Genomic DNA, 15,328 nt, shown 5'->3' with positions numbered 1-15,328 from the left:
AAACACCAGGAATCTCACACAGCACGAGCACCCGGAATATCACACAGGGAAAGCAAACACCTGGGATATCAGACAGCACAAACACCTGGAATATCAGAAACCCCAACACCTGGAATATCACACTGCACAAACAAACACCCGGAATATCACACAGCACAAACATCCGTAACATCGCACAGCACAATCACCCGGAATATCAGACAGCACAAACAGCTGGAATATCACACAGCGCAAACACCTGGAATATCAGACAGCATAAAGACCAAGAATATCACACAGCACAAATAAACAGCTGGACTATCATGTAGCACAAACACCTGGAATATCACACAGCACAAACATCTGGAATATCACAATGCACAATTAAACACCTGTAATATTACACAGCACAAACAAACACCTGGAATATCACAAAGCACAAACACCTGGAATATCACACAGCACAAACACCCAGAATATCACACAGCACAATCACCTGGAATATTATACAGGACAAACACCTGAAATATCACACAGCACAAACAGCTGGAATATTATACAGGACAGACACCTGGAACATCACACAGCACAAACACCTGGAATATTATACAGGACAAACACCTGGAACATCACACAGCACAAACACCTGGAATATTATACAGGACAAAGACCTGGAATATCACACAGCACAAACACCCGGAATATCAGACAGCACAAACACCCGGAATATCAGACAGCACAAACACCTGGAATATCACACAGCACAAACACCTGGAATATCAGACAGCACAAACACCTGGAATATCAGACAGCACAAACACCTGGAATATCAGACAGCACAAACACCTGGAATATCACACAGCACAAACACCTGGAATATCACACAGCTCAAACACCTGCAATATCAAACGATCAAACACCTGGAATATCATACAGCACAAACAGACACCTGGAATATCACACAGCACAAACACCTGGAATATGACACAGCACAAACACCTGGAATGTCACACAGTGCAGACATCCGGAATACCACACAGCACAAACACCTGGAATATCAGACAGCACAAGGAAACAGCCAGAATGTCTCACAGCACAAACAAACAATCGGAATATCACACCGCACAAATCCCTGGAATATCACACAGCACAATGAAACACCCGGAACATCACACAGCACATACACCTGGAATATCAACACAAACAACTGGAATATTACACAGCATAAACAGATACCTGTAATATCACAGCACAAAAAAACGCCTGGAATATCACAAAGCAAAAACAAACACTGGAATATCACACAGCACGAAAAAACACCTGGAATATCTCACAGCACAAACACCCGGAATATTACACAGCACAAACATACACCGGGAATATCACACAGCACAAACACCCGGAATATTACACAGCACAAACATACACCGGGAATATCACACAGCACGAAACCTGGAATATGACACAGCACAAACACCTGGAATATCTACACAGCACAAACACCCAGAATATCACACAGCACAAAAAAAACATGAAATATCACAAAGCACAAACATCTGGAATATCACAATGCACAATTAAACACCTGGAATATTACACAGCACAAACAAACACCTGGAATGTCGCACGGCAGAAAACACCTGGAATATCACACAATCAAACGCCAGGAATATCACGCACCACAAACAAACAACTGGAATATCACAAAGCACAAACATCCGGAATATTACACAGCACAAACACCCGCAATATTACACAGCACAAACAAACATCTGGAATATGACACAGCACAAACAAACATCTGGAATATGACACAGCACAAACACCCGGAACATCACACAGCACAAACACCTGGATGTATCACACAGCACAAACATCTGGAATATGACACAGCACAAACACCCGGAACATCACACAGCACAAACATCCAGAATGTCACACAGCACAAACACCAGGAATATCACACAGCACAAACACCTGGAACATCACACAGCACAAAACACCTGGAACATCACACAGCACAAACAAACAGCTGGAATATCACACAGCACAAACACCTGGAATATCACACAGCACAAACATGCGGAACATCGCACAGCACAAACACCTGGAATATCAGACAGCACAAACACCCGGAATATCACACAGCACAAAACACCTGGAATATCACACAGCAGAAAAATACCTGGAATATCGCACAGCACAAACAAACACCTGGAATATCACACAGCACAAACACCCGGAATGTCACACAGTGCAAACACCCGGAATATCACACAGCACAAACAAACACCCGGAATATCACACAGCACAAACACCCGGAATATCACACAGCACAAACACCTGGAATATCACACAGCACAAACACCTGGAATATCAGACAGCACAAACACCCAGAATATCAGACAGCACAAACACCTGGAATATCACACAGCACAAACACCTGGAATATCACACAGCACAAACATCTGCAATATCACAATGCACAATTAAACACCTGGAATATTACACAGCACAAACAAACACCTGGAATATCACAAAGCACAAACACCTGGAATATCAGACAGCACAAACACCCGGAATATCAGACAGCACAAACACCCGGAATATCACACAGCACAAACACCTGGAATATCACACAGCACAAACACGGGGAATATCACACAGCACAAACACCCGGATTATCAGACAGGACAAACAAACACCAGGAATCTCACACAGCACGAGCACCCGGAATATCACACAGGGAAAGCAAACACCTGGGATATCAGACAGCACAAACACCTGGAATATCAGACAGCACAAACACCTGGAATATCACACAGCACAAACACCTGGAATATCACACAGCACAAACAAACACCCGGAATATCACACAGCACAAACATCCGTAACATCGCACAGCACAATCACCCGGAATATCAGACAGCACAAACAGCTGGACTTTCATGTAGCGCAAACACCTGGAATATCAGACAGCATAAAGACCAAGAATATCACACAGCACAAATAAACAGCTGGACTATCATGTAGCACAAAGACCTGCAATAGCACAAAGCACAAACACATGGAATATCACAATGCACAATTAAACACCTGGAATATTACACAGCACAAACAAACACCTGGAATATCACAAAGCACAAACACCTGGAATATCACACAGCACAAACACCCAGAATATCACACAGCACAATCACCTGGAATATTATACAGGACAAACACCTGAAATATCACACAGCACAAACAGCTGGAATATTATACAGGACAAACACCTGGAACATCACACAGCACAAACACCTGGAATATTATACAGGACAAAGACCTGGAATATCACACAGCACAAACACCCGGAGTATCAGACAGCACAAACACCCGGAATATCAGACAGCAGAAACACCTGGAATATCACACAGCACAAACACCTGGAATATCAGACAGCACAAACACCTGGAATATCAGACAGCACAAACACCTGGAATATCACACAGCACAAACACCTGGAATATCACACAGCACAAACACCCGGAATATCGGACAGCACAAACACCTGGAATATCACACAGCACAAACACCCGGAATATCACACAGCACAATCACCTGGAATATTATACAGGACAAACACCTTGAATATCACACAGCACAAACACGCGGAATATCATACAGCACAAACACCCGGAATATCACACAGCACAAACACCCGGAATATCACACAGCACAAACACCCGGAATATCACACAGCACAAACACCCGGATTATCAGACAGGACAAACAAACACCAGGAATCTCACACAGCACAAGCACCCGGAATATCACACAGGGAAAGCAAACACCTGGAATACCACACAGCACAAACACCTGGAATATCACACAGCACAAACACCTGGAATATCACACAGCACAAACACCTGGAATATCACACAGCACAAACACCTGGAATATCAGACAGCACAAACACCTGGAATATCACACAGCACAAACACCTGGAATATCACACAGCACAAACACCTGGAATATCACACAGCACAAACACCTGGCATATCACACAGCACAAACACCTGGAATATCACACAGCACAAACACCTGGCATATCACACAGCACAAACACCTGGAATATCACACAGCACAAACGCCTGGAATATCACACAGCACAAACACCTGGAATATCACACAGCACAAACACCTGGAATATCACACAGCACAAACACCTGGAATATCACACAGCACAAACACCTGGAATATCAGACAGCACAAACGGCACGGTAGCACAGTGGTTAGCACTGCTGCTTCACAGCTCCAGGGTCCCGGGTTCGATTCCCGGCTCGGGTCACTGTCTGTGTGGAGTTTGCACATTCTCCTCGTGTCTGCGTGGGTTTCCTCCGGGTGCTCCGGTTTCCTCCCACAGTCCAAAGATGTGCGGGTTAGGTTGATTGGCCAGGTTAAAAATTGCCTCTTAGAGTCCTGAGATGCGTAGGTTAGAGGGATTAGCAGGTAAATATGTGGGGATAGGGCCTGGGTGGGATTGTGGTCGGTGCAGACTCGATGGGCCGAATGGCCTCCTTCTGCACTGTAGGGTTTCTATGATTTCTATGATCAGACAGCACAAACACCCAGAATATCAGACAACACAAACACCCGGAATATAACACAGCACAAACAACCGGAATATCACACAGCACAAACACCCGGATTATCAGACAGGACAAACAAACACCTGGAATATCACTCGGCACAAGCACCCGGAATATCACACAGGGAAAGCAAACACCTGGAATACCACACAGCACAAACACCTGGAATATCACACAGCACAAACACCTGGAATATCACACAGCACAAACACCTGGAATATCACACAGCACAAACACCTGGAATATCACACAGCACAAACACCTGGCATATCACACAGCACAAACACCTGGAATATCACACAGCACAAACACCTGGAATATCACACAGCACAAACACCTGGAATATCACACAGCACAAACACCTGGAATATCACACAACACAAACATCTGGAATATCAGACAGCACAAACACCCGGAATATCAGATAGCACAAACACCCGGAATAGCAGACAGCACAAACACCCGGAATATCACACAGCACAAACACCTGGAATATCACACAGCACAAACAGCTGGAATATCACACAGCACAAACAGCTGGAATATCACACAGCACAAACACCTGGAATATCACACAGCACAAACACCTGGAATATCACACAGCACAAACACCTGGCATATCACACAGCACAAACACCTGGAATATCACACAGCACAAACACCTGGCATATCACACAGCACAAACACCTGGAATATCACACAGCACAAACGCCTGGAATATCACACAGCACAAACACCTGGAATATCACACAGCACAAACACCTGGAATATCACACAGCACAAACACCTGGAATATCACACAGCACAAACACCTGGAATATCAGACAGCACAAACGGTACGGTAGCACAGTGGTTAGCACTGCTGCTTCACAGCTCCAGGGTCCCGGGTTCGATTCCCGGCTCGGGTCACTGTCTGTGTGGAGTTTGCACATTCTCCTCGTGTCTGCGTGGGTTTCCTCCGGGTGCTCCGGTTTCCTCCCACAGTCCAAAGATGTGCGGGTTAGGTTGATTGGCCAGGTTAAAAATTGCCTCTTAGAGTCCTGAGATGCGTAGTTTAGAGGGATTAGCAGGTAAATATGTGGGGATAGGGCCTGGGTGGGATTGTGGTCGGTGCAGACTCGATGGGCCGAATGGCCTCCTTCTGCACTGTAGGGTTTCTATGATTTCTATGATCAGACAGCACAAACACCCAGAATATCAGACAACACAAACACCCGGAATATAACACAGCACAAACAACCGGAATATCACACAGCACAAACACCCGGATTATCAGACAGGACAAACAAACACCTGGAATATCACTCGGCACAAGCACCCGGAATATCACACAGGGAAAGCAAACACCTGGAATACCACACAGCACAAACACCTGGAATATCACACAGCACAAACACCTGGAATATCACACAGCACAAACACCTGGAATATCACACAGCACAAACACCTGGAATATCACACAGCACAAACACCTGGAATATCACACAGCACAAACACCTGGCATATCACACAGCACAAACACCTGGAATATCACACAGCACAAACATCTGGAATATCACACAGCACAAACACCTGGAATATCACACAGCACAAACACCTGGAATATCACACAACACAAACATCTGGAATATCAGACAGCACAAACACCCGGAATATCAGATAGCACAAACACCCGGAATAGCAGACAGCACAAACACCCGGAATATCACACAGCACAAACACCTGGAATATCACACAGCACAAACAGCTGGAATATCAGACAGCACAAACACCTGGAATATCACACAGCACCAACACCCGGAATATCACACAGCACAAACAAACACCCGGAATATCACACAGCACAAACACCTGGAATATAGCACAGCACAATCAAATAACTAGAATCGTACAGCATAATGATCGCAGTATGAGTACAAGAATTGCCTTTTGGTATCATAAGACTTGCAGGACTGGTCATGTCGCTCAAATGACAAGAATCGAGGTACAGGTAAGGCTGCACACACCCAGTGCTAATGTTGGCCTCGGAAAAGGTGAAAGGAAACTAGCTACAGTTGGTATTTACAATCACTATCTCGTGACTCCCACTGGAAATGACACGGGTAAGAAGAGTGAGAGTGCCAGAGAGAAAACTGAATGAAAATAAAATTGGCCGGGGTTCTCCCAAGACAAGACTAAGTGCTGTGTGGGCAGAATAACGGGAGTATTTCCTGCCCGTTTTTTGGATGTACCTACCAGAACAAATCTCCGACAATCTGAGCAATGCAGAATGCCTCAACATGATTCACTCTGGAAAGTGGGGGGGGGCCATATTGTATTCCCACCCGAGAGGTTGGCAGCATAACACTGAGTGGGCCACTGCAAATGTGCCAATCTGTCCCCCGCCATCGCCAGCTTCCAATCATGGCCTTCCCCGCAACTCCCTGCCCCACCCACCATCACCGATCGCTGGCCCACCTGACCTCCCTCGGGCCAGACCCGATTCCCCCACCCCGATGATCAGGCCCAATCGCCCTCCACCCTCCCTCTCCCACCGATCCCTCTTGCACTGTTGCAGCGGGGTGTCCCTCTCTTCCCCCACCCCGCACCCCTCCCACGATCACCCCGCAATAAGCTCCGCCCACCAGTATGCTCCGCCACCTCTGACACCACCCTCTTGGTGGTGCTTGGTGGGCAGTGCCACTTTGCTCCTTAGGCAGTACCAGGGTGCCAGGTAGGCACTGCCCAAGGGGTAGGCCCCCCTGCCCCCAACTTCCCGGGAGTGCCTCAATGGCTCTGTCCCCATCAGCAGGGTGAGGGCGCCTGTTTTTCCCTTGGTGGGGAGCAGTTGTAAACCCCGCTGGTCGAAACCACTCCTGCGGTGGGGGGGTGATGATAGCGGGCCCGGAGAATATCGTTCCGGGCCAGCTAATCAAATGGAGATTGTAATTTCCATACGATAATCAACTCTGTACCGATTTGTGGTGAGGAGCTGATTATGCTGCAAAAAAAACGCCTTGGACACTTGCGAACGGCATCCAAGGCCTCCCCCTGCTGTTGTCTCCCAGCCATCAAATTTATATTGCTTGATAGCCCGCTGTATGCTGAAAGAATGGAGAATCAACAACTAAACAAAGTGGTCTTGGAATTAACTATTCCAGCTACAATATGTTCATCAGGCTTGAAGGCTTTTGAGTCAAAGTGGCCTGCAACTGGTCCTTGATGAGATAACTTTATGTCCCATTAACGTGTGTATTACATTCATGCTGCTTAGTTTACTGGTGGTGGAACCATCATGCCCCAGCAGCAAAGGAATGATAGGCAAAAATTCAGCCTAGGGCCTGCACTGACACTAGCCATTGCTTCTCAGCCATGCTGTTGGTGCTCGTTCCAAGACTGGGCTTGCACTAACCTTCTTCTTCTTTTTCTTCTTTTTCTCTTTCGCAGCCTGCGCTGCCTTGTGCTGTCGGACGAGTTCTGTCAGATTGGCCACGTATTCATCGGTTTGCTGCAGCAGGTAAGCCAGGCGCCGGTCTTTCTTCTGGTCAATCAGCTTTCGATAGCCTTCTTCATCTTCCGCCTACAGGGAACAGGGAGAAAGATAGTAACAAGATGCCACCGGCGGTCCCACAGGGAGCAGGGAGTTGGGAACCATTATGTGTGATATCCCTGCCCCAATCAAATGTGCATATGCTCTCCAGACAAAGCAGACTGGACACAGGGGTAAAATCTCCACCACCTGATTCCTCAGGTGCTCCTATGCAGAATCGGGCTCAAAGGTGATCCCACAGAACTGAATGTCGCACAAGAAGAATGGCCACATGGCCAAGTAATGGAAGGTGTTTCTCCAAACAGGCTGGGTCTTGTAAATTCAATCAAAGGATGGGGGAATCAAGCTGGGAGTGGCTCACCATTAACCTTCTCATCCTCTCCTTCTCGATGCGCTCGTTCTCCTTCTTCTGCTCGCGCTCAGTGTTGGCGTGATACGTGGCCACAGCTTTTGTCAGTTTCTGCATTTTCCCTGAAACTGACCGGTGATACTCCTTGAAGTCCTTTGCGTGCTGCAGGATGCTGTTGAGGTATTCCTGGGAGCAAGAACACAGAATGTGGAGTGAGTGGACTGAGGGGGTTTAGAAAAAAGTAACACAAGGCTAAAAGAAAGGCTGAATATTGGCTGAACCCTTGCTTTGGTCTCCTTTTTCCCTCCCTTGCTTTAAAACTGCCTTGTTGTCAGCTGCCCTGAGGCTGCATTATGCAGAGGGCAGTTTCTGTGATATCATACAATCCCAACAGTGCAGAAGGAGGCCATTCGGCCCATCAGGTCTACACCAACTCTTCGACAGATCATTCTACCCGGGCCCTATCCCCATAAACCCACATATTTACCCCACTAATCCCCTAAACTACACATCCTGGGACACTAAGGGGTAATTTAGCATGGCCAATCCACCTAACCTGTAGAATTTTGAAGTGTGCAAGGAAACTGCAGCACCCGGAGACAACCCATGCAGACACAAGGAGAAAGTGCAAACTCCACACAGACAGTCACCCAAGGCTGGAATTGAACCCGGGTCCCTGGCACTGTGAGGCAGCAGTGCTAACTACTGCGCCACCGTGCCGCTCCAAACAATACCAGAATTAGAGGCCAGGTGATATCTGAACAATTTCTGTTTGAAATCCATGAGAAAATCTCCTGCAGGTACACAAAAGAGGAATTTACATCTTTAATTTACCAGTGGCTATCAGATCTCCCTGGGGTTCTGTCCCATTTGCTCTCTGAGGTCCTCGGTCCCCAGCGGCACCTGAACTGCCATTTGAGCTTTACCTCTGGAATCCCCTCCAGCCATCTAACTTTCTGAGCTCTCTGAACTCCTCCAATTCTGTTTCCTTCCACATTCCTGCCATTGACGGCCATGCTTTCAGCTACCAAGACTCTACAGAAATTCTCTCCTTCACCTCTCTGTTTCTCTATGAAGCTCTTTAAAAACTGTCTCTTTGACCAAGCTTTTGGCCTCTTGTCCTAGTATTTTCTTATTTGGTTCAGTGTCAACTTTTGTTTGCTGGCGCTTGTGCAAAGTGCCTTGGAACAGTAAATTACGTTGAAGTTGCTATGTAAATGAAAGTTGTTGTTGTTGATGATGGTGCATCTGTGATATACCTGATGTTTCTGTCTGCGCTTGCGTTCTTGCTCGATCTTCTGCTGCTTCTCAAGTTTCTCAGTGATGCGTGCCTCACGGAGTGACTGTCGCTTGCTGCGTTTGTAAGCCTTCGCATTTAGTGCTGTCTCGAGGGCCGTGTCCCTCCTCATACACACCACCACTTCCTGACGGAGCTGAGGACAAAACAGAGGGGTCAGTTCATCGCAGTCAGTCTGACAGGGAACATCATCCAGCATCGCACCAGACTGACAACTAGAAACATTCTACGAACGTTTTAAAATAGTCGACAGATGAAGACACTGCCAAGAGCTGATAGGCAAAGGCAATTCTCACTGCCCCAATGGCTTGTAAATAAAGGCATTGGCCACTGTTCCAAAGCCACTGCTTATAAGTCTAACATGTCAAGTGTACACTCTCCAGTATGAGTTCACCTTTTATCAAAAGATTGCATATAGCTGCAGTACTCATAAGTACCTGTGGGTAGTGCTGCTGAGAACAGGAGCACCCACAAGCTCAGTGTTGTCACCTGTTGTAACATGGAGGTATTACAGCTGCCTGCAACCTCTGTCGTGAATGAATTCATACGGAATCGTTGCAGATCTGCCATAATTTAAAATTTTGAGATACAAGTGTACATGAAGGAGGCTGACAATATTATCTAAGTTCTTTCCACTGATACAGTGACCCAATGTAAAAGTCTCCCTGGTTGCAACCTCAGAGTATAACCAGTGCGTCCAACCAGCCAATTACAATATCTTCCTAACGCTTGTTGTGGGAGAGGGTCATGGAATACATGAGGCTAATTTTTCATACTAGATTAAAGCACTCCAAAAGAAATCAGAGACACATGGTAAATTCCACTGAGAATTAATCTCCAACCTTTTGAAGATAAAAAAGGTCAAACCCAGCTTTCTGTAAGGATCTAAGCAAAGAGCTGAACTTATTGGGTGGGATCTTATAGCCTCGCTTGTCCTGAAACCATAAAATCCCACCCAAGGTAAACCCAAATTCCATTGCCTTTGAGAAGATGGTGGTAAGCTGCCTTCTTGAACCACTGCAGTCTATCTAGTGGATAACATGGTTAATGTTTTCCTGTAATCCTCACAACCTTTCTCTGTTTTAGGTCCAATGGCCAATGCCACCGCTCCAACCAGCGCCCCACAGAAACTGGCACCCCCTCAGCCCACTGGTCGACCTTCCCCAATGTGTCAAAATGTCCCACAGTGCTTTACAGCCAATTAATAACTTTTTGAAAAGTAATTAGTGCTGTAATTTAGGAAATGCAGCGGCCAATTTGCACAAAGCAAAAGCTCCCACAAACAGTAATGTGATAATGGGCAAATAATAAAGAAATTGGGTGTGGGCGTTGCTGGCTAGGCCAGCATTTGTTGCTCATCCCTAATTGCCCTTCAACAGAGTGGCTTGCTGGGCAGTTATGGATCAACCACATCGCTGTGGGTCTGAAGTCACTTGTAGATCAGACCAGGTAAGGATGGCAGGTTTCCTTCCCTAAAGGAGATTAGTGAATCAGATGGAGTTTTATGACAATTGAGTCATGGTCATCATTAGTCTTGTAATTCCAGATTGTTATTGAATTCAAATTTCACCATCTGCCTTGGTGGGATTCGAACCCGAGTGCCCAGAGTATTACCCCGTGTCTCTGGATTACTAGTCCAATGACAATACCACTATGCCACTGCCTCCCCCAATTACTGTTGACATGGCAGTGCTGTCAGAAATGTTTGTGTCTGGGAGGGAACACAGTGGGGAACTGATTGCACTGCTTCTAAATGGCACTCACATAAGGGATTTCACAATTGCAATATTTGTACCCAGTGAGGCCACCGTAATGGTGCAAAAAGGGATGCGAAGAAAAATAAAACATTCTTGACCTGATACCAACCTGCCTTTGAAAATTAAGAAGCCGCAGAGCCTTGAGTTCAATGGTTGCTTTGGTGCGAAGGTCTCCAGCGAGTGAGCCAGGGAGGTTCTCCAGCTCTTGGATCCGATGGGAAATGCGTGCTTGAAGCCTGCCAACAAAACCAAACATCAGCAGCGCAATTCTGGACCTGGAATATTATAGCTAAAGAACATAGAAGCATCTTGAGAGTTAGAAACTCGTGAATATTTCACAGGTGTAAAGCATAGCACTGGTCACAGTGTTCATGACATGCAATTGTAATTCTACTTTTTTGCAAGAGAACTTTACTTTAATGAAAGAGAACAATATGCATGGCAGAGCTTTTTCATCTGCTTTATTACAGAATAGAGAACAGAGAACAGAGATAGTTTCTCCTCAGGACTGTTGGACTTGTAAAGTGCATTCAATAACTTACTGCAGATCATACTTCTGCCGCTGCAGAAAGCATTCGAAATTTTGATGGCTCAAGAAGGAACCCTAGTTAACATACTCAACACAACAAGAACAACTTATATTTGCATTGTACCTTTAACGTAGTAAAATGTTGCAGAGTGCTTCATAGGAGCATTAACAAACAAAATTTGACACTGAGCCACATAAGGGCAGGCAACCAAGAGCGCAGTCAAAGAGAAATGTTTTAAGGAGTCTTAAAAGGAGAGAGAAAAACAGAGATGCAGAGAGGTTTATGGAGGGAATTCCGGAGATTAGGACTTAGACAGCTGAAGGCACGGGTACCAATGTGGGGTGATTCAAATCGTGGGTGCTCAGGAGGCTAGAACAAGATGAGGGATAGAGAGTTATAAGGCTGGAGGGAATTAAAGGGATAGCGAGGAGTAAGGCCATGGAGAGATTTGTGAACAAAGTTGAGAGTTTCAAAACATATCACTGGAAAACATCTAGATCCCTGAATTAAGGGCCAGGACTAGTGTAGCCTATAAACGTACATTCCATCCTGAAATATCGTCAAACTCTCCTTACCGGTACTCACGTTCCTGGAGAAGCTCTACTGGGTCCAGCCCTCGTGGTTTCTGAATGGGGGTGATCCTGTTCTGTTTCTGATGGTGCTGTACCATAGGGGCGGGCTGAGCTGGCTGGCCTGGTGACTGAGTCTGAGGAGGCATCACTGGGGAGGCGGCAGGGGGCACAGCTGGCGGCGCTGGGGAAGGTCGACCAGTGGGCTGAGGGGGTGCCAGTTTCTGTGGGGCGCTGGTTGGAGCGGTGGCGTTGGCCATTGGACCTAAAACAGAGAAAGGTTGTGAGGATTACAGGAAAACATGAACCATGTTACCCACTACTGCCAGATCACCTGAGGTTGATTGGCACTTGCCAGGAGATGGGTTTCCCCTAGACCTGATCCACTTCTAATCTGCTGAGTTTGGTCTGAATTCGAAGTTTGTGAGTTCAAACCACATTCCAGAACTAAATGAAAGACTTGCATTCTTATAGCGCCTATCACCACCACAGGATGTCCTAAAGCGCTTTTCAGCTGATTGAGTACTTTTGCAGTGTGGTTTCTGTTTTAATGTAGGAAATGGGCAGCTATTTTTCGCACAGCAAGTTCTCACAAACAGTGATACAATAAAGATCAGTTAAAAAGTTAAATTATATTGATTGCAGGATGAACATTATACACGAGGAAAAGCGCCTTTGCTTTTCCTCATGTGGTGCCATGAAATCTTTATTGTCCATCTGAGAGGGCAAGCAGGGCATCAGTTTAACGCCTCAATATCTGAAAGAAGGCACCTCTGACAGTGAAGCACTCCCACAAGTGCTGCGCTCAGTATCAGGCCGAATTGCATGTTCAAGTCTCTGGGGTGTGGTTGAACCCACAACAGCAAGAGTCCAGGACTGACACATTCACGGAGCTTAAAAACCCAGTAGTGTTCTGAGGAAGTACTGAGTTATCAGAAGAGCCAACCCATGGGCGAGCCTTTATCATAATAAGAAAGTTAATGTGAACTTCTAAAAAAAATCCGTGCCCGCAAAGACAGATGACAGCATGTTCTTCATTGACACAAAAAAAAATCTGTTCCACGGCAAAGGAAAATTGCCACCACTGTGGGGCAGCAATCCAATTTTACGCTGCCTGTTATTTAGGTGGATATTAGTTTCTGAGGCCCTAGCAAGAGAATTTTTCCTGGCCAACAGTCCTCCCTCAATTAATGCTGCCAAAACAGATTAACCGATCCTTTCAGTTTGTGAGATCTTACTGTGAGCAGAATTGCTGCCGTTTTTGTCTACAGAACAAGAGCTTCTGGGATGAAATGTAATTCATTGAGTGTGGAGTGCTCTGGAATGTTATTTTACAAGTGCTGAAAGGGCGCTACATAAATGTATGGCTTTCATTCACTTTCCAAAAGGATGTAGCATTGTCATTCTGAAGTGCTGTCAGATATAAAGTCTAGTTATCACCACACTTACACTTGATTGACATTTTAAGACCATTGCCCTCAATGAAAGGAAGCAATTGAACCCACAAATTGCTCTTCCTGTCAATACCAAGATCATTAAGAAACACTTCTTAGTTCAAAATGTCATGTGACTCCTTAGTTTGTGTTTTGAGGTTAGCACTAAAAACCACATTACAGCACATCAGTCAAGGGAAGACTGGACCTTCTTCCGACTCCTAAATATTAGGGCAGGGATTCTCCCAAAAAATTCCATGTGATAATCAGCTCCGTGCTGATTTCCAGCGCGGAGCTGATGACAATGAAAAACTTACCTTGGGAGACGTGCGGAGGCCGTGGCCCCCAATCGTGCATCCCGTGAAACAGCCGCTGCTGATGTCTCCCGGCCTGTTGCGTTACTCGAGCAGTGCATTGGGCTGGGAGAATCGCCGCCTAGCTCTTTGGAAATTGTATCAGCTTATTTTTCCCTTGTAATATTTCAAGAGGCATATGTAGATGTCTCTTGACCTTTAACAAATTCACCCCCCAGCCCAGGTCCTCTTTATTTGAACCTTTCTGGTCAATTATAAAGCAACGCTACTCTTGGTCAGAGCTTACATAGGAACAAGGGGAGGTCATTCAGTCCCTTAACCCTGCTCCATCATTCAGTTAGATCCTGGCTCATCTGCTCCTTAACAATGTTTGCCCACTATATCCCTTGATAACCTTAACCCAACAACAATCTGTCGATCTCAGACTTGAAAGCTCCAGCTTTCCCCCAGCATCCACAAACCATTTGGTTTCTACCATCTTTAGTGTGGGAGAAGTGCTTCCTGATTTCTCTCCTGAAAGACCTAAACTCTAATTTTAAGACTGTGTGTCTTTGTTCCAAATTCCTCCACCAGGTAAAGTCATTTCTGCATATCTCCTCCATCGAATCCCTTTAACATTTTAAACTCCTCGATTGGATCACCCCTCAATCAGCTTTAGGCAAGTGAATACAAGCTAAGTTCATACAGCCTGCCCTCATAATTCAACCCTTTCAAAGCACTCCTTTGAAATGTCCACTTTTAATCCTCCAAAAGCTTACCGTTTTACACTTCCTTCCGCCTCACTACATTGAAATCAAACTTATCGCACCTTATCCAACTCATTCCTTTGGAGGACCTGAGAAGCAGTAGAAATCCTCACAGTTCCAGTCTTGCCTTTCACCCATCTTTTTAGAGCACAAGTTCAGGGTCAGTCCATGGCTATTTCCTGTTCTACCCCATC

The 15,328-nt window shown here is 45.9% G+C and overlaps 1 protein-coding gene across 4 annotated transcripts in view; it reads right to left on the bottom strand.

The window, feature by feature from the left end:
- smarca4a (SWI/SNF related BAF chromatin remodeling complex subunit ATPase 4a) overlaps window positions 1-15,328 on the bottom strand; it is a 111,377-nt gene that overhangs the window by 63,470 nt on the left and 32,579 nt on the right. For all 4 annotated transcript variants that reach the window (XM_078234886.1, XM_078234887.1, XM_078234888.1 and 1 more), the window contains exons 7-11: window positions 12,648-12,906; window positions 11,652-11,778; window positions 9,748-9,921; window positions 8,501-8,674; window positions 8,002-8,169 (exon numbers count right to left, since the gene is read on the bottom strand). In XM_078234886.1, coding sequence (XP_078091012.1) covers window positions 8,002-8,169; window positions 8,501-8,674; window positions 9,748-9,921; window positions 11,652-11,778; window positions 12,648-12,906 — 902 coding nt within the window. The remainder of the gene's footprint in view (window positions 1-8,001; window positions 8,170-8,500; window positions 8,675-9,747; window positions 9,922-11,651; window positions 11,779-12,647; window positions 12,907-15,328) is intronic.

Source organism: Mustelus asterias, chromosome 19, assembly GCF_964213995.1.
Source record: "Mustelus asterias chromosome 19, sMusAst1.hap1.1, whole genome shotgun sequence".
Classification (NCBI taxonomy): domain Eukaryota; kingdom Metazoa; phylum Chordata; class Chondrichthyes; order Carcharhiniformes; family Triakidae; genus Mustelus; species Mustelus asterias.
This window is presented reverse-complemented; position numbering and strand designations above follow the sequence as displayed.